At 37.9% G+C, this 21,057-nt stretch overlaps 1 protein-coding gene and 1 long non-coding RNA gene across 5 annotated transcripts in view; one reads left to right on the top strand and one right to left on the bottom strand.

The window, feature by feature from the left end:
* LOC144589056 (uncharacterized) overlaps positions 1-21,057 on the bottom strand; it is a 60,306-nt gene that overhangs the window by 1,686 nt on the left and 37,563 nt on the right. The window lies entirely within an intron of this gene.
* Positions 1-21,057, top strand: part of GLIS1 (GLIS family zinc finger 1) — a 240,837-nt gene that overhangs the window by 197,668 nt on the left and 22,112 nt on the right. For 3 of the 4 annotated variants that reach the window (XM_072997638.2, XM_072997640.2, XM_078392894.1), the window contains 2 exons: positions 1,445-1,501; positions 6,324-6,474. In XM_072997638.2, the coding sequence (XP_072853739.2) occupies positions 1,445-1,501; positions 6,324-6,474 (208 nt within the window). The remainder of the gene's footprint in view (positions 1-1,444; positions 1,502-6,323; positions 6,475-21,057) is intronic. The other variant, XM_072997639.2, reaches the window with a different exon arrangement.

The raw sequence follows: 21,057 nt of genomic DNA, 5'->3' as shown, positions 1-21,057 counted from the left end.
TTATGGGGTGAATAGATGAGAAATTAGCGAATTAATTAGTGAAATAGTACTGTGCATAGGATTTATTTGCCATTTCTTCTATCTCCATATTTACTGGCACACACACCCTGTTCTCCTTTCTACCCTTTTTTTCTTTTTCAGTTACTTGGCAGAGACCTTAAAAAGCCCTTGTCCCAGATGGTCTGTGATGCTAGTTCAGTAACAGATGTTAGTGCTAAAGGTTAAACCATGTAGATTTTGATGGATGACATATATTTATAAATTCAAGTGGTTAGCATGTTAAGAACTCCAAGGCACTCTGTGTCAAGCTAAAACAATGTTTAAATGTACTATGTGAGGCACATTGCACCTTGATGATCATTCCTCACTTGAGTGTACATCAAGGAATTGAAACAACAGAATGTTTCCTCTTTAAGGATCAGTTCAAGGTGACAAAACATCAGCCCACATTGTTGTGGCATTAGTTTCCTAGGGTAACAAAATACACTAGGTTGTATAAAACAAACTAGGAGGCAGTTCACTGATTTAATGTTTGTTTTGTGGTTCTGGAGATGGGCTCCAAACTCCTAGTGTTCCAAAACGGGTATTTCTGAAGACTAGTTATTTATCAATTGGGATACAAAGACTATTCATAAATTTTCCCATCTTTGATAAGAAAAGGTGTCTCAGCTTGTCAAGACACTTATTTAAAAACTTGTAAACTGCTGTGCGATTTTTCACTCAACGTGAGAACAGAAACGCCACCACTTTTTTTAGTTTGCAATAGCAGTAGCAAAAAAAGTTCGCACATAAATGCTGTATTTAGTGCATGGAACATTGCATATTGTATTTTAAATATTTCATTTCATGCAAAGTTGCTACATGTGTTTTCAAAAATCTTTTTAGTGCAAGAAATTTTGGCAAGAAACATCGTAAACTGTGAAAAATGAAGCAAAATCTCTCATAATCTTGCCCAGTAGAGAAAAAACTTCTGAAATATTTCATTCTCACCTCCAAGAAGATAAGTGAAAAGTTACATCCCTGCCAGTGATAGGGCAGATGAAGTCCCCCTCCCCAAGGCCTACTGGAGATGTAAAGTTTTGAGAAACTTGTCTATCAATTCTTCAGATGTGAATTTGAAGACAGAGTCAATGTGTGGGGAGTGGTGGCACTGTGGCTATAGACTCAATTCCTCAACTTGTCCACATTTATTAGAGTATTGGGCAGAGCCGGGAACATATACATAGGGTTGTACACATGGGAGACATCTGTCCTTGTGATCAGAAATGCTGATTAGAAACACTGTGGCATATGCAGCAGCTCTTTTTCCATGTCTTGGTGGAGGCGTTAAGCCATCAGTGTGATGCTACCCTCCACTCACTCATTCACAATTATTCTGTATGCACATTTATACCTGAGAAGGATTCCTGTGTCTTCCTTATACTCCTGTCTCTTCCTTACACAGGTATATGCTGCTACAGGAATCTGGAGTTCTGTAGAGTGGGTACCCATATCAAACTTGGTATGTGTTTAAATATTAAATGCTACACATTTTCCTGAGCACTACGCAAGTTGTGTTGCCAAACATCTGTTACACAAAAGGGACAGCTGTTAAGGAACAGGTCTATGACATATTTACCAAGGAATATATGTTTTATGACAGCATGAAAGCAGCTTAAAGCAACATATTTGACTTACATATATTTAATTCTGTTTTATAATACTAGAACAGTACAGTACACTGTGGGAAAATAGCGGAGCTCTAAACCAGTGGTTCTTAACCTTTGTTACTCGGATGCTTTTGAACTGCAACTCCCAGAAACCCCAGTCAGGACAGCTGGTGGTGAAGGCTTCTGGGAGTTGCAGTCCAAAACTCCTGAGTAACCCAAGGTTAAGAACCAGTGCTCTAAACTACAAAATCCCCACAGTACACATACACTCATATGCAAGAATGTAGGTGTTCTGAGTATTAAAATTCAGAAATTTGAATTAGCTGCTATTAATTGAGGACTACATAAAAGATGATTCAAAAATTATGTAACAAGAGTAGCTGATGCAATAATTTCTCATGCTTCTGAGCAAGATTTGTAAGGTAACATGTGGCCCAGTGACTTCCTGAATTAATCACAGTAAGACAGAATATAATGTTAACCAGGAGAACAGCTCAAGTAGGTGGGAGAAAAATCCCACCTATTACTTGTAAATACAAAATAAGAGCTGGAGAACTAACTGAACATGTTTTAAAATAATGGCAATCATGCATTGTAGTAAGCTAATAGCCCTCTGCAAAATCTTGATTTTTTTAATCCTGCAATGTATAATTGTCCAAAAGAAATAATTTATTTTCTTTATGCAGTACTCATTTGATTACACCCATTAAGTAGTTTATACTTACAGTATTTAAATAGTTTACAAATAAATTAAGATGATGGTGCAAAATCAATTCATTCCACTAGTGGACAGCATCTCACAAATACTAGAGTCTGTCTTACTGGAAATTATGAAAATTGTTGCATGTTATCTCATTCTGGAATATAGTTCAAAATTTTCATGTGCTTATTCATTTAAGTAATATATGCATAGAAATGTGTTTCCATGCACAGATTACCCCCGTGTATCAAGGCAAAAGGGTTAGATTGTATTCGCTTAGCTTTAATTTCTTACAGTTTAATAGGAGGAGGTCAACCTGTTGACATTAGGAACTTTACTGCATTTAATTTTGAAGAAAATTGTACTTTGAAAATGAAAAAAATGAATACCATGTCTAATAAGAATGTGAAATATCTCCAAGAGATGCTTTTGTGCTTGGTTTGCAACCCACTCACCCACCTACAGAAGATAACTAGATCATGAAATTTTGTAGCCCTGATCTTGCTGTCTGCTTCTCATACATCATACTCTTGATGGTATGCCTAATCTGCTAGCAACTTTACCTGATTTTACTTTAGTATACTGTAGTTGGGTTATTTAGATCCTATCCCAGTCTCCGAATCAGAGCTTAGGAAGTTGTCTTTAAAATAAAAAATATTACTGTTACAGTTTGAAGCTCACGCAAAGTAGTTATTGTTTTAATTACAAATTTAAAATACACACACACACACACACACACACACACACACACACACACCAGAGTGTTGTGAATCTTTAGCCAATGATAAAAAACACTCTCTTCCCATTCAGCACTTGAACCCTATTATATCCTTCTTCCATCATAGGGTGAAGACACAACCCCACAACGATAAAAGTTATAATTTTATCACAAATAAAACCTTCAACAGTCATAATATAACTGTATGTTCTTTACAGGAGGAAATGAATTATATAAGAACATAGGGAAGAGCTCTGCTGGATCAGGCCAAGGGCCCATCTAGTCCAGCTTCCTGTATCTCACAGTCGCCCCACCAGATGCCTCTGGGAGCACACGAGACAACTAGATACCTCGCTCCTGTCACAATTACAACTGAGTAGTTATTTATAGCTCACCTATAAATATAAAGTTTTACCATAGACTCACACAGAATAAAATTTTAGCATAGCTCACTAACACAAAATCTCTGGCTTGCAAGTGATTTTGGTAGTAAACTCACATCAAAGTAAGATCTCAACAGTGTTGTGGTGAAAGGTTGGAAGCCAGTTGGGCATTGCCTTCTTAGTCATGCTGAAATATCCTAAGAATACACTGATATGACTTAGCATTGTAGGTCTATTAATGTGATGAATGTATTGGAACTAGATCTGAACACAGCTGGATGATTTAAATGTGGAGAATTTTTTTTTGTTCTAAAATCCCAAGTGAATCCATTTGATCCCAGTATCGTTTCTTTTTTGCTGATTGAAACTCTAAATCATAGGATTTCATTTCATGTACTCAACATCAATATGTCTTCTCATTTATCCAAAATAGTCACTTTTCAAGTATTTAAATTCTGTTCAGGGTTTGTATTTTGCAAGCATGTATAGCCAGCAATGCATGTCCCGGTCTCAATTGCTACATTGTTGGCCTCCATGCGTGCATAGCAGATGAACTCTAAATGTGAGCTGGTTAATGAGATTACAAAGCACTAAGTAATCAGAATCCTGTTCTTAGCCATGTTAATTCAGGAAAACCTATAGGCTGGAAACCTTCTAGTGTTCACATAAGGTTTGTATAACTTGCTGGGGCACATCTCGGCTGCGCAATTGGGTGCATAACCAGGCATATGACCAATACATTCTCTGGCACTGTGTCAATTGGCCAGAACTAGGCACAGCAACTTATGTAAACCTTATGTGAATACCAGGAGGATTCTGGTTATAAAGTTCAAGAATCTAAAAATTTGAATTCTTTTTTTCTCCTACAAAATGAGTTATTAATGCAAACTGTACTTCACTCAAATAATAAAATAAAGTAGCAGCAATATGATGCTCAGCAATAATGTCTTACATCTTTTTAAAATGCAATCTGGCTGTCAATACCATGAGTTTAGCATTCTGACTAGTGCCAAAAGGAAATTCTAACACCCTGGAACCACACAGATTTCTGATGTATAACCTAAAGCAGAGGTAAGGAGTCAGTGATAGTGTCTGCAGAGAATAAGTGATAGAACAATATTTTTCCAACTGTTACTAATAGGCTGTCATATGTTCCCCAGAGGGGCTTCCACATAATACAGTATAGCACTTGTGGTTTGGATCACTGCTTATAAAAATATAGATATGTGGACACAGGCTTAAGTGCAAGTATATCAGTCACTGAAGTTAATGAGGAAGTCAAATCATTAAGGATATCAAACCAGGAATAAAAGATACAATAACATTTCATGACATTCCTAACTTGAAGTGAAGCCAGTTTTTTCTGGTTTTTCAAATAAGTAAAGACATCAACCTGCTCCATTTAAGACCAAGTGACTTAGTAGACCAATATTCTTTACTTCTTATTAATTTTAATATAATTTCTTTATTGGAGCCAAGAAGGTAATGTGCACAGCCACTAAAACTGTACCTGTCCTACCTGGCAGGCATATATGTATGCCAGATGAAAACTGGCACAGAATCTGTTTGTAACTCAAGAGTAGCATGATGCAGATGAACACAAAGTGTTAGGGATAGCTGTTAGTGGTAGTTCATGGAGCCGTTATGGAGTAGGTAGAGGGGTCTATATAAAGAAGCTGCACTGCAGTAAAAACAAACAGACAAAATTCACCAAACCAGGAAAGAGCTTGGCATACAAACAGGTTACATTGGTCCTTGGGTCTTTTACTACCTCCCACCCTTCTTCCCACCCTGCAGCTCTGCCCGTTTTTTCTCAGTATGTTCCTCCACCCTCATAAAAATGCCAAGAAAATTAAGAGTTGAAGAATTCATTTTCCTTCCTGGAACCAAAGCGATGTGGCTCATATGAAGGCTCCAGAGAGCATCTATACATACTTAAAAAATAGAACTCTATATGTTTTCTTTAACTCTGAAATCAGCTTCCCATCACTTTCTTCACAGGCTTGGCTCCATCCATCATGCTTCTGGTGGGCTATCTGCTGTTCTTGTTGATTAAACTGGGGAGTTTACTTCCACGATATGTAGTGTTGTTCACCAACAAAGAGACTTTTAAAGGGGAATAGGAAACATTAATGGAGGGAAAAGGTTATCACTGGTTCCTAGTTGTCTCTCTGTTAGCTAAGTGGCAGTGGCAGTACTGAAGACTGAGAGGAGGAGGGTGCGTTTGCATGTATGCCCTGACTGTAGCATTCCCATAGCATCTTGTTGGTCACTGTGTGAAAAGAATGCTGGACTAGATAGGGCTCAGTTGTGATCTAGTACAACTTTTCTTTTGTTGTTAACATCACCCATGTACAAGAGGGGTGTTACAAGCTAGCTCATGAAAACCCAAGGTTTAAAAAATTGGTATTTGGGGTAGGGTCCAGAAAATCCCAATGAAGACAAAGCATACTGCACACCATGGAAATCTGGCTTACTGGGGAAATGGGGATAATGTGGAATACCATGGAGAGGGGGGTGGCTGATTGATTGACAGAAACTGCAATTCAGCATTCTGTGGCAGGTCCCACTTGTCTTTTCTAAAGCTACCTGCAATTTTAAGAAATCAACCTAGTATAAGTAAAGGAGATGCTTTGATTTGGGTGTGAGGCTCTTGTTTTCTGGCTGACACAGAGTAGTTTATTCAAGAAGAGCTACTAGAAAGATCTCTTTCTAGACAAACCCAGGCTGATAAAGGAAGGAAGGAAGGAAAAGGAAACATAGCCTCTACTCCATCTTATTTGAGACATCTCTAGTAAGGAGAGTTTAACACAATATCTGCATATTTGGGACTAGAATCTTTTTCACTGACAAATGTTCCCTTTCCTTCTTAGGCATGTACACTGGTTCCAGCACTAATCACAATGGACTGTCTCCTGGTCTTCTGTCACCACCTCTTGATGTACCTTCAAGGCAACATATGCTTGAGTCAGCCATCACCAGTGCACACCATCATGCATCTCCCATAGACAGTACCAGAGAAGGGTACGTATTAAAACAAAAGAGAAGATTGCCTTGGAATGTATATTTGAAAGATGTCCCTGGCTCAAGATCCCCTTTTTAAATTTGTACTAGTTTCCAGGGCCCTTCTTCCCAGTAAGTTCTGTGTTGTGTTGGTGAATGTGCAGCACTGCTGGCATGGTGTCCTGAGCATAGATGTGAAGCCATGCGCCTCCTCATGAGAGAACTTAAGAATAAAACAGCAATTGAGGGTACATTTATGTTCCCAAATCTAATATGAGTCTGTGATGATCTAATGCCCAGAAGCATTAATCTACACAGCTCTTAAGCAGGGCAGATAACGTATCCCTCTGGGACCTAGTGTTCTGTCTCTCCGAGTGCCCCCCATGGGTGCTCAGAATCCTTGACATAATGCCTAGCCATCAGTTCAGCAGTGATGAGTACATGAATGCAAGTTGAGAATTATGTTATTTTGTTTGTCTTCTTTGTCTATTTTCATTTTATTTCATTAATTCATTTTCTTGCATTTTCATATACCCATTCTGACACACTTTAAATGGTATTTCTAAGAGCTGTAGCACTAGGATAGATCAGGTGTCCAAACTAGATTAAACTGCATTCCTGTGAGTTCACAGATAACTTGCAGGTGACAGTGCTTTCTCCCAAAGTATACTTAAGTGAGATATCTATGATTTTGGTTTCAAATGATAACTAGACCTTTAGAGTAGAGAAAATGTAGATAATTGCATGTAACCCACAGTAACAGTTCTGTCTAGTTTCATCTACCAACCTTTTTTTTTTGTTATTAGGAAAATTGAGTTTCCTGAGGCCTCATATTTTGACAGACATGTCAAAATTATAAGTAAAGGAGCTAAAAGTTCCCACTCAGTTCAGATCTTTTCCCCATCCGATAGTTTTATTAGAGAGCACCACTGACCATCCAGCTTTTACTCTGCTTTGATTCTTCCCTCATAAACTCTTGTGTAGATATTGTATTAGAACAGATTGTTTCATTTGCTAACTGAAATAAAACTAGGAATTGCTATTTGCAAATGAGATCTGCCAGGTTTAAGGATGATTAGGGGAGAACCAGATAAAAACTGCTGTCCTATTTCCCAGTTAGGTTTTGTCTACACTTTGTATTTCTCAGTTACTCTTTGTTATCCTTGCTACTTAAGCAATGATCCAGAAGTGTCAACAGTCAAGAATATGACAGCAAATCTTTACAGAATGATACATTCATAAATTTCTGTAGAAGAAGAAAGCTTATTCTGGAGGTCTGACCATAACAACTAACACAGACTACAAACTAAACTGTAATATAATTGCACCCTAAGTCCATTCTGCTTCAAACTGTGAAGACCACCTGTTTGACTGGGTGAGCTTCCAGTTCCATTTTCTTCATTGTGCATTTTTGTGAAGTATTGTTTAAATCAGACCAACTGATTAATATTGACCAGTAATAATGATAAATATTGCAGAATTACATCTACTTCTAATCAGTCAATTTCTTTCATTGATGCTTTTAATAATAGATAGAGAATGTTCACACAGTCTTTTTGGAATAAATTGGTATATATTTATGTTTGGAATAAATTGCAGTGCATATTACATTGTGAAACATTTTGTGGTAATAATACAGTACTACCCACAGTTGAGGGGCAGAGGAAAACTTGTATGCGCCATGCATTGGAAAATGGTGGGAAATTTCAGAGAGTGGATATTTTTGCTCTTTTTTATTTCCCTATCTGTTTTTAAAATCCTTCATTGCCTTCTTCACAAACGATCACTGTCCTATTAGTATTCACTACTGTTTTTATTAATTCCCATTAAATCAGTCTTCATTGTGTGGAATGAAATAAGCCAGATCATTTAACTGTTTATTGGATATCCTCTTATAAGCGTCAATTGCCAGTTCAATCAACCAATCAATCAAACCAATCAATCAAATAAACAATCAATCAATCAGTACTTTTGAAAACTAAGAATGGCAGTGGAAGAACATACTAATATATTATTTTCCAATATTTGGATGCTTTGCAAAGCAAACAATGTGGTTTTGTCCTATTTGTGTAGGTAACTGTCCTTAATCTAATATGAGGCTAAAATGAGAAGGTTCAAACTAGAATGCAGATATTTAGGTAAAGGTAAAGATTCCCCTTGACAATTTTTGTCCAGTTGTGTTCGACTCTAGGGGGCGGTGCTCATCCCCATTTCCAAGCCATAGAGCCAGCGTTTTGTCCAAAGACAATCTTCCGTGGTCACATGGCCAGTGCGACTTAGACGCAGAACGCTGTTACCTTCCCACCAAGATGGTCCCTATTTATCTACTTGCATTTGTATGCTTTCGAACTGCTAGGTTGGCGGGAGCTGGGACGAAGTGATGGGAGCTCACTCCGTCGTGTGGATTCGATCTTACGACTGCTGGTCTTCTGACCCTGCAGCACAGGCTTCTGCGGTTTAGCCCGCAGCGCCACCACATCCCAAGAATGCAGATATTTAGAAAGCAGCAAATGGACTTTTAGCCTAGTTATCTTCTAAATCCAAGTTCTAAAATGAGAGTATATGATTTCCCTATAAGATAATTTATTTGATTAGTAGTGTATTTTCACTAAAATTATATTATAGAGTAGCCTTTTAACTACTGTATGAGCAAGTTCAACATAAAATGCTTTAATTTTCTTCAGCTGGCATTTGGTTTAATTTTTGGTTTTCAGGTCAAATTTAACCACACGTCCAGTGGTTAAATAAAAAATGGAGAATAAAAAAATTCTGAGTCTTAAATGAAGGTGGGAGGTATGTGGCTACTCTAACAATTTTTAATGGCACTCTTTACTAGTACCAGGTGACTCTTAAGTGACAGCTCATGATATTTCTCGCTTCATATTAGAGACATGTTTTCTTCATAATGTTATTTAGTTGTACTTGCTCCTGCTTGAAAAAAATATCTGGAAAATATTTTGTGGGCTACAAAGCAAAATTGTTCCCCTGAAGTTTGGAGCAGACCAGGTTTGTTTTCAGCACTGGACGTGTGGTTGTCCACAATTCAGTTTTGTATTTGGGAAATTCTGTGGACAACAGAATGGAGCAGGTCATTTGTTATAGATGGATGAGGGGAGGAACCAGCCATCTACAAGAGGATTCAAGTGCAACAGATTAGGATGGGAGAATGTCGACTCACTGTATTTTGGTCTGAGCACATGATTAGAAAAAAACAACAAGTGAAGACTTAGGGAGGAGCCACACCTCAGAAAAAGTTGTGTAAGACCAGTTTGAGGATCCCACCTGTAGTAAAGTACTGGGCACAGATGTTAAAAAGGACAGTAGCACAGACAGGTCTGGCTAATTATTAAGGCACTATTAGTAAGGAGAAATAAAGGTCAAAAAGAATGAATATAATTTTAAGATACAAATAAAGTTATTGAGACATTTTCAGACAACTGAGCCGGTATAGAAACAAGATGCATTCTCCCTCATCTTTTCATTTTCTACAACACCTGGAGCAGCTCTGAGCTTGCCAAGTTCATCCCATAAGTTTTCCTCTGAGAGGACAGGACTGAAACTGGACCAGCTATATAATGAGTGACGGCCATTACTACCAATTTGCCTTATTCATGAGCACTTATAATAATCTTTTGCCTAATAATTAAGCTTAACACATTATTGGGGGGAACACTTCTTCTTTGGTTTATTTACTTTGGTTATTGACAGGTTGCACCTTTGTCAGCAGCGCACCTGGTTTCTGTCAGATAAAAAATCCCCACAACAAATTAAATAAACAGTATCCTTTATGCAAGCTGTTTTACATGCCTGGCAAGCATACAGTGTTTTCCCTCATTCGTCACCTATCTCAGCCTCCATATTTACCAATTTCACACTGTGAATCTATGTGATGACAAGGTTGAATTCCGGGGTCTAAGACTTTGGGGTGGACCATAATGATTGCTATCGAAAACCATCATGACTGAGTCATCATATTTGAGGGAAGCCAAAAACTACAAGCAGAGTACAAGAAGTCTACTCACGTTTGACAGAAAGACTAAGATTTTGATTTAAAGCCTTTTTCAAACAAAAAAAGCCCTTGTTATACTATTCTTTGCCAATGTCAATAACAAGTGCAGCGCTCAGTTTTCCCAAATGGTTTGCTAAGACGTTTAAAAAGTTTGACAAAAATTATTTAATTCACTTGAAAATGTTCTAACAAAATCTGACTTCATTACCAAATATATTTACATTGGCTAAGCATGAGATGTATAATATTTTTTCTGTTCAATAAAGGAGTGTGTGAAGTGTACAGAATGCTGGATCAAGTAATTTTATACCAATTTATATTAATATTAATTAAAGGAGAAGTGTTTGATTTAGAAATATTTTGGCATGTAGAAAGTATAGCTTGTCATGACCTATTTTTTTGTTCTTGTTTTTAAAGTTTCACGTAGCGAAGTGTTATTTTAGCATTACTTACAAAGCTCACCATAAATAATGACAAGCTCTGTTTAATTTCACCAGTTGTGAAGATAGTAAAATTTGATTTGTGGCAACCTGAAGATGGAAAAGCAGTACTGCATGTTAAAACTTGTCTGCACTAAAGAAAGAAAAAATCACAGCTGTATGTGGGTGGTGTAGTGATGACTTTGTGTCTGTGTGTATACACAAATAAATACTGAGCTCTGCAGATTGAAATATGAATGGAGTGTGCATTGGAAAGAGCTTCCACATATCTTAATGCTAGTCCTATGTCGGCTTATTTTGACTAGATAAATCAATTGTTTGCGCAGAAATATTAACTCTTCACAGAATACAGTGGTGCCTCGCTTAACCATACAACGACGAAATCGCATAGCGATCCCTTTTTTGGGATCGCTAATGCGATCGCTCAACTTTTTTTAATAGGGCAAAATTCGCTTTGCGAAGACCGGTAAGTGTTTCGCTTACCGATCTTCGCAAAACGAAGCCCGACGATCAGCTGTTCGGCGGCCAAAATGGCCGCCGGAAGCCCAGAAATGGCCCAAAATGGCCGCGCGCAGTGTTTTCGCGCCCTCGTTAAGTGAGGGGAGGGCGCGAAAATGGCTGCCGGCCATTAAGAAGCATCGCTGAACGGTGAGTATTCGGCCCATTTGGAACGCATTAAATCATGTTTAATGTGTTTCAATGGAATTCCCTGCCCCATTCAACGATGCTTCAGCATAGCGAAGGTTAATCCGGAACGGATTAACCTCGCTATGCGAGGCACCACTGTAATTGAAATGGAGAGGGACAGGATTCTTTACAGGATATCACTAAAGAAAAACAAAAAGCTGTTAAGTGGTTGTGACAAGGAAGACAAGTCCACCTCTTTTAGTATTTTCTAAGAGATCATAAAACCGGTATGATGTATCTCCTTTATTTCACACTCCTATATTTCACACATAATGATGGACTGCACAAGGGTTCTTGCAATAGCTCCATCTCCCCCAGGTTGTCCAGTCAGCACAGCTACTGGCCTTGTAGACTTGGAGATTCTGGAGCTGCATTCCAAAGGTGTACTGTTTCGAAAAAATCTAGTTAGGCGCAGTATAATGCACAGGAATAAGAGATGTGTACAGTGGTGGCTCAACTTACAAACTTAATTGGTTCTGGAACTCCAGTCATAACTCAAAATGGTCGTAAGTCAAAGCACCATTTCCCATTGAAATGCATAGAAATGCAATTAATCCGTTCCAGCCGAAGAAAAAATCACACACACACAAAAATCACTGCAAGACCCATTGGAAATGTGATTAATCCATTCCAGCCTGGGGGGCGGGAGAGAAAAGCAAGCGAAGCATGCAAGACCCATCGTAAATGCAGAAAAAGCAAAGCAAAAAGCAAGCAAACCCTGCAAGGCCCATCGGAAATGCGAACAAAAAAAAACAAGCAAACCCCGAAGACCCATCGGAAATGGCGGAAAAACTCCAAAAAGCAAACAAACCCCCAAGACCCATTGGAAATGGGGAAAAACTCCAAAAAGCAAACAAAACCCCAAGACCCATTGGAAATGGGGAAAAAACCCAAAAAGCAAGCAAACCCCTCAAGACCCATCGGAAACGGGGGGGGGGGGGGGAACCAAAAAGCAAAGAAGACCCATCGGAAATGGTGAAAAAATGCCAAAAAACAAACCCCCCAAGACCCATCACAGCACAGAAACATAACCCCCAGCCCAAAATCACATTGCACAACCCACCCAGAACAGTTTTTGAAAAGCAGAAAGCAGAACTTTACCTTACCAGGCAGTCCGAAGCCGCCTCTGATCGCACTCACTCTAACCATTGGGGCGAAAAAGCTGCAAAGAAGCAGCCTCTTCGCCTACCAATGGTTAGCAATTTTAATGTCCCACCTTTTTCCCCTGCCTTTTTCTGTTCGTAACTGGAAGCAAAATTTTGCAGCTGGAGCTGGTCGTAACTCGAAATGGTCATAAGTCGGGATGTTCTTAGGTCGAGGCACCACTGTATCTCAAACCTTAGCTTTTAAAAAGGGATTGCACCAGCTTTGTGCTTTTCATGTAGTATTTTTGCATGTGGGAATGGCAGTCATGTTCAAATTTGCAGTTTTGCCTTAAATATTTGTGAAGATTTTGTGCATATTCACTGTGAGACATTTCAGAATGTAATCCTTCCCGTTTAAATAAATATTCCTAAATAATGGGCTTGTATTAATGAGTTCAACATAAATTTGAAAGTAAAAGCAAAACTAGACCATGTGTTGAAGTCAGTCCATTTCAACAGAACCAACATTTCCCTCCTTACTTGGACAGCTCAAAGTACTGTATTATATGAACAAGGGAGATTGATATGTCCCCTGTGTATAGTATTTTTGTTATCTTTGTTTAGCTGCACAATTCTAGGAATAGATTTAAAAGAACATTTGGAAGGATTACTTGGTTCCCCTAATTGGACATGGGGTCTGATAGTTAGGATTTTAGTGTCGTTTATGAGAGGACTGCCTTACAGAGATTAGACAGGCTGCTTGTGGCAAAGAAAGTGGCACAATACAGAAAATTCTTCTTACTAAATATAAAACATATGGCAATTCTTTTAGCTAAAAAGATTTTTATGTATATTAAAGACCAATTCTGCCATCACTGTTTAAAAACAAAGAATAGTTTAAGAAGGATATGGCTCTGTGTTGGTAGGAAATAGATAAAGCTTTACCTTCTCTCAGACAGAACAGAATACATTTATAGCTCTCGTAATAGCTGCATTGAATTCCTGGATATAAAACTGGTTGCTGCTTCCAATAGATTGAATGCTCCTCTGTACAAATCAGTGAATACACCAGTCCAACGTTCTTCCCAGAAACAAAAGGCCCGTTGCTCACAGCTAAAATATTTTCAGGTAAAAGACCCATTATGACTTTGAAAATCTATATGGCGGAACAACGCATGGTGTGCAAGCAAACCTGCTGAAAGAACTATCAACAGAATTTGTGGAACTACCTGTTTTCCATAACCAACATATACCTATATTTGTATAAAATACATATTCCTAATTGTACCATGTTGCGAAAGAAAATAACTCGGGTTGAACTAATCTCCATGGTAGACTGACCAGAAATCCTGGAGATTGCTATGAAGATCTCTTATTACATAGGAAGAAATGAGGGATTTCCTATTTGGCCCCAGAAATCTAAAGCTAGACTATCTCTAGAAAATGGCAGATGAGTGAAGGAGAAACAGCTTCCCATGTGGGAGAGGCCACCTCCAGGCAGTTGATTCCAGTTTTTAAACTGCATTTCTTTTTTGTTCAACAGAAATCTCCTGTCCTGCAACTCAAGTTCCTTGCTGTAAAAATCTTTTTTGAGAATCTGATTTAGGCTTGCCATGCTCCTCACCCCTCTGCTATAGGATGTCTACATCCTATAGGCCTTCCATATGGCACTATACCACTGCTTTTTCTTCTACAGTGCTGGCCTTTTTTCAGCCCTCCCCACTCTACAGCCTCAGTACAGCTGTCTACCTAAAGAAGAACTGGCTCTTTTAAGAAAAATAAACTAATTGGTTTAATTTTTACTTGATAGGAGATTGGTTTATCTTGGTTCAGAATGTTAATGAACAACATGCAGCACCACTTGTGGATACAGACATTATGCTAATATGATATAAACAGGTGTTGTAGAGTGACAAGCTGACAGACCAACATGTCCTTGATCCTATCTTCAACTACTTTTTTTAAAAAAAGATCATAATTTTAAAGAACAGAAGAAATTGAAGCTTTAGAAGCAAATTTCTGTATAAAGTCATGAGGCTTAAAATGTATAGTATAATTTCTGCTACATCCAGAAATAGCCTTTAAATCTTTACAATTTTAATTTATAGAGATGGGTGTTAAAGACATAGTATTACTTCAGTTTTCCATTCCACTAATAACATTTCGTTAACTTTTTTTGTCACCACTATGATTTGAGCATTGTTGTTTTGTTGCAATTTTTAGATAGGGCATCTGTTATGAACTAGAAGGACGTCAAACAAGCGTCTTGGATTTTATGCTATTGGAAGAAGGGAATGAATGTGGAACTCTTGGTCACTCTGACCTTGGCTAAAATTACATTCTATTGCAGTCAGCTAGATCCTGAGGCAAGTAGCCTTTATCCATGAGGGAAAAGGATGCCTATTGCTCAGTTTGTGTTTAGTCACCAAGCGAAGTCCGAGTTCCATTCCAGCATTGTGTAGATTATTTTACAACTCAACAGTATGTTTGTGTATTCCTTACAATCACAAAAAAAAACACAGAATAAAATAGATCTCCGAAAGAGTAAACTGCAATGAGTGATTTGGTATCCTACTGTTGAAGGATTCCTGTGTATTCTGTGAGGCAGAGGCACCTGGGACTGATTAGTAGGGAAGTTCACCAAACTAGAGAGAGTTTTTTTTCTTTTTGTAAAATCTGAACAGTATAACTGTTTCCTGAGCTTGTGCTGACAGAAATTCCCTTAGGGCAGGACCCAGAAAAGAAACATGGGGCAAGAAACTTGGCATCATCCAGAAACCAGATTAGTACGGCTTTGCACATCATTTTTAATATTATGGCAAGAGATGAAAATCAGTGCTGCCTTTTCTCTTTCCTGATCCTTTTTTCTGTCCACTTTGCTCTGATTTCTCGATCTTTCAGCTGCCTTAAATACATTTTAATTATATATTTATATTATCTATATTGTAAGGGAAACATTCTGAATGTTATTTTTGTAGTTCACAAGTATTATGTTGTTCTTTTAAAGCTTGTTTAGACAATAATGGCTAATAAGATTGTTCATGAAGTGGTGAAGTTATTTTACTACTGTAGTCTAGGATTGCCAAACTTGTATTGAGCTAGTTTCCATAAAGTTGATGAAAAGTTCCATTTAGAATTCTGACCTTACTTCACTTTTATTTTTTCTTCTTCTTGCAAATCAGTAACAATTTTCAGTGTTTCCTAAGTAATCCATATCAAAGTTTATTTTCTTTTGACTACTCAAATAGCGTTTTGGTATTCTTCTCTGATAACATCTCTGGTTTCAATGCATAGTTCTTTTGGTTCACAATCAGTTGGCTTTATTAATGCAAATATATTCTTTGTATGTACTTTGAATTCACCAGTGCTGCAGTGTTTAAATGTTCAATTTCTTGCTTTACTCTTCCCATTTTCCCTTGAGTCAAACTTCTAAAATTTTGTGTTTCAGTTGTGTTTGTCATGCATCAGACTTTTACTTTCACATCTTTGCACATCAGCCAGTAGTTGTCTTTTCAGATCTAGCTACTTCATTAGTGAGTGCTATTCATATTTGTCCTTTGCTCTTCCCCAATAGCCGACTTGGGAGTCTCATCTTCCAGCACTATATCTTGTTTCATCTTGTATTGTCTGATCATAGTATTTTAAAGGTAAGAAATATTCAGAAGTAGTTAAACTTTGTCTTTGTCTGGGAAGTACTTACAAAAATTAGCTTGAGTGTCACTGCCATTTTCAGTGATGGATCTTCTTGCTAGTGCCACCTTCTGTTACTGCTGCTACCCACTTGCTGCCCTTCAGGAGTTTCTGCGCTCCCATCACCAATGGGACTACTCATTCTCTTCTGTTGAAGCAATGGCTGATCCTGAAGAGTATAGGTACATCTTCTTCTGGTGCCTCGCCTTTGACCATTCTGCCTTGGCTAATGCTTCCAATAGTTTAGATCTGTCACAGAACCAAGAAGCCTCCTGATGAAATTGCTCTCAGCTTCCCTGGCACTTTCAAGCACCCTCACCATATTAAAGCCCCTAGATTAGAGATGCTGAAAGATTAACAGGGGAATATACTATCAGACCTGGATAAAATAAAAACAAGGTAGAAACAATATACTGCGGAACTATGTAAAAGCAATTAAAGGATGGCAGATTATTTTCAGGAAGAATGTTATGATGAAGAGCCTCTAGTTGTAGAAAGTAAAATGAGAGCCACTCTCAAAGCGCTTGGAAAAAATGATTAACTAGGAACAGGTGGGATACCAATAGAACAATTCCAGGCTACGGAGACCATATATGTCAAATTCCTAACAAGAATATAGTAAGAAATATGGAAAACAAAACAACAGTCCACATTCCATTCCTTAAGAAAGGAAATGCTAAGGGGTGCAGTGACTATAGGATCATTGCATTGATTTCCCATGCGAACAAGGTGACACTGAAACCATTGCAACCAAAACTTTTCATCTTATTTTAAGTGAGATTTGTCCATGTTCAGGCTGGATTCCAGAAAGGAAGAAGCTGTAGATCACATGGCAAATACAGGTTGGCAACTGGAGCATGTTGCATGAAACTTTGTTGATGGAGGGATGAAAATTAGTGGAAGAAACAATAATTCAAGATATACAGATTACACCATATTGCTGGCAAAAAGTGCAATAGCTTGAAACTGGTAAAGATGAAAGAAAAATGTGCAAAAGCAGGATTGCAAATGAACATTAAAAGGACAAAAATCATGGCTACAGAAGAACTGAACGTCTTGAATGTTGAAAATGAAGAAATTTAAATTGTTAAAGATGTTGTGTTTCTTGATTCAGTCATCAATCCAAATGGAGCCTAGAAATCAGCAGAACACTGAGACTTGGAAGGACAGTTATAAAGGAACTAGAAAAGGCCATCAAATGTAAGGATGTGTCACTGGAGGCCAAGGCCAACATCAGCCGCACAGTTGCATTTCCAGTTACTGTATACAGATGAGACACTTGGATGTCACAATAGTCAGGATGTCCTCCTATGGTCATTATGGCACACTGCCCTTCTGTGACCTTGGGACAAGTTCTCAGGGAAAGTTGAACTGTGACACTGTGTATATCCTGTTTTGACATGACACATTATGGCATTATGAGTGGCTAACATCAGTGGTGCAACACAGTACTGTGGTGCCTCGCTTGACGAGGATAATCCGTTCCAGCAAAATCGCTGTAGAACAAAATCCTCGTCAAGTGAAATGAAAAAGCCCATTGAAATGCATTGAAAACCGGTTCAATGCGTTCCAATGGGCGAAATACCTCAGTGTCCAGCGAAGATCCTCCATAGGGCAGCCATTTTCTGGTGCCTGTCTTGCAAAAAAGCCTTCCTAAACACAGTGGGGAGCCATTTTAAACAGCGGGCGGCCATTCTGAAACCCGATGATCAGCTGTTTTCTGATCGTCATAAAGCTAAAAATCGGTTCCTGAAGCAGGGAACTGATCATCGTAAAGCGAATTTTCCCTATCTAAACATTGTTTTGCGATTGCAAAAGCGATCGCAAAAAACACGTCGTTAAGTGATTTCGTCTAATGAGGTAATCGTCAAGTGGGGCACCACTGTATATGCACTGACCCTTCTCCAAGATTTTACTGTATTATTATCTTTTTGTGTGTATCAGTGTTCAGTAATCACTCTCAAAGCCAGCATTTATTATATACTATTTGACAGTACTTTGTAAATAGTTTGAAGTGCAGGCAGTCACCACATCACAAAATATATAGGAATTTATTTGATACAGAGTACAGATGGATTGGACTCTGGATATGATTTTCTGCCTGCTGAGATGATGGAATAATTATTGGGACCCATTGTCTGAGAGGAGAGTATGACAGTCAAAGCTTTCCTTCCAAAACAACAACAAAGTAAAACAGTGTTCACGTTGGAAACATCCATGTCTCTGTTGTGGTTGTATTTTACCTTCAAATATCAGCAAAGGAGAAGGAAATTTCTCCATCTTTCAGTTTTATATTTCCTTAAAGTAGTTACCAATTACTCATGCTGTGCTGTATTTTCTCTTGTCAGGAACAGATTGAGAAGACTAACTTTAAAGGGGAGGATTTTTAGAAATCCATGAAAAAAAAGAATACATCTCTAGAACACATTAGTGAATAGAAAAAGCATTGTAACTCTAGCAGCACTTATGAAGCATATTAAAAATGCAAAAGATGTTAAAAGAAAAAACGTATTAAAGAAAATAACTTTCTTCACCTTTAAACACACATTCTTGCACAGACATTAAAATGATTAAATAATGTTCTCACTCAGTCAAATCAGTTAGTCTATTAGAAAATCCATATTGATTGTTGTTCTTTGTTGTCTGTTACCCAAAGTAGCGTGGAGTTGTGATGTGTTGAATGCCATGCTCCGTTGATTGTGCATGCCCTATCTCTACATATTTATACTCTTACCAATTGTTTCCTTTTCCTTTTTTTCATAAACAATTTCTTACCTTTTTATCCCAGTCTTACAACAGTAGGAAACAGTTTGATGTGCTACCATAATCTGTCCATATATTCTGCATAGATCACCGTTCCTGAGCTAGGAATTAAATGTTTGCAGATATTTTTGTTATGACTGTCTTTTTCTAATGTTGGCTTTTGTATGTGGTGTCACTGCCAGTCTAAAAATAATGTGGAATCTTAATACCTACATCTCACGATCTGACATTTTACAAAAGATAGCACTGTAAAATCATACAGTACTCCTTTTCCATTCATTCACCTGCTGTTTATATTAATCTCATCTCTTAAATTTTCAGATTAAAACGAAAACATTCATTCAGTTGCCAGGATTGTTTAATTCATTAATTTTGCTTTCCCAGAGCTGGCCAGCTGTTTTGAAAAAAATACCATATTATTCTGAAAGCAACAAAGTTCAGGCTCCATTTTAATAGTACTTTCATTTTCCAAGTACAGTGGTGCCTCGCACAACAATGTCAATTGGTTCCAAAAAATTCATCGCTGTGTGAAACCATTGTTCTGCGAAACACCATTTCCTATAGGAATGCATTGAAAACCGGTTAATCCGTTCCAATTGGAACGGATTGCCGTCCTTAAGCGAAAAACGCCATAGGAAACATTGTTGAGTGAAACGCGGTTCCCCAATTGAAATGCATTGAAGCCTATTCAATGCATTTCAATGGTTTAGCGAAGTCAATTTTTGCAAATTTAAGTGTGTCATAAAAGGGTCAAAAACGGTTTTAAATGCTTGGAATAGCTTCTGCACCTTCTAAAACGGGTGCAAACTTAATTTGGCTTTGATCTGACTTTTCGTTAATTTTTGCTGAATTTTTTCTCCCCCACCAACTTTTGACAGCTGTCGAAATTTGACAGCTCCATTATTTCCTATGGGGGAGGAAAAAATTCACAAAAAATTAACGAAGACTCAGAACAAAGCCAAACTTAGCTTGCACACGATTTAGAAGGTCCTCTAACGAACCCAAGCATTTAAAACAGTTGCTGACTTTTCGTTAATTCTTTGTGAATTTTTTTCTCCCCCATAGGAAACAATGGAGCTGTCAAATTTTGACAGCTCCATTGTTTCCTATGGGGGAGAAAAAAATTCAGCAAAAATTAACGAAAAGTCAGATCAAAGCCAAATTAAGTTTGCACCCGTTTTAGAAGGTGCTCTAACGAATCCAAGCATTTAGAACCGTTTTGACCATTTTAAGATACTTTTTAAAATGAAAAAACAAACATCGTTATGTGAAGCAGGGGACCTAAAAACGCATTTGCAATGTGAAGCATGGTCCCAAACTTCGCTAAGCGAAAATCGCCCATAGGAAACATTGTTAAATGGTGCATATTATTTTCTAAAAAAAACATCGTTATGCGAATTCATCGCTAAATGAGGCAATCGTTAAGCAAGGCACCACTGTACTTTTCTCTTGCTTCCCCCATAATCATTTTAATTCTCTTAAACATACAAAGATTTAAACCTTGTCCATCTAGTGGCCAGTTCTGATATTGTACCTTGTAAACATTCACAAAAATACAAAAGGCACAACCAAAGAATCTTTCCCTTGTTACTTATAAGAGAACTATAAGAGTAGCATGAAACCTGAAAAACTCCAGTTAAAATGCCTTTAAAGTTATTCATTATACCCTAAAGCAGTGGTGTCGAACTGTGGCCCTCCAGATGGCCTTCAACTCCCAGAAATCCTGGCCAGCAGAGGTGGTGGTGAAGGCTTCTGGGAGTTGAAGTCCAAGAACATCTGGAGGGCCACAGTTCGACACCACTGCCCTAAAGTAACTATTTGTTAGATAACCTTTACTGTAGTACTTTAGAAGTACTCACTCCATTACTTGCTACCCAGAAAGCAGCTAGCTTTAGATAATTATGTTACATGTAACTAATCACTTACAGGC

Source organism: Pogona vitticeps, chromosome 4 (genome assembly GCF_051106095.1).
Source record: "Pogona vitticeps strain Pit_001003342236 chromosome 4, PviZW2.1, whole genome shotgun sequence".
In the NCBI taxonomy this organism is placed as follows: domain Eukaryota; kingdom Metazoa; phylum Chordata; class Lepidosauria; order Squamata; family Agamidae; genus Pogona; species Pogona vitticeps.
The sequence above is the reverse complement of the archived record's forward strand: the minus strand, read 5'-3'. Positions and strand labels throughout refer to the sequence as shown.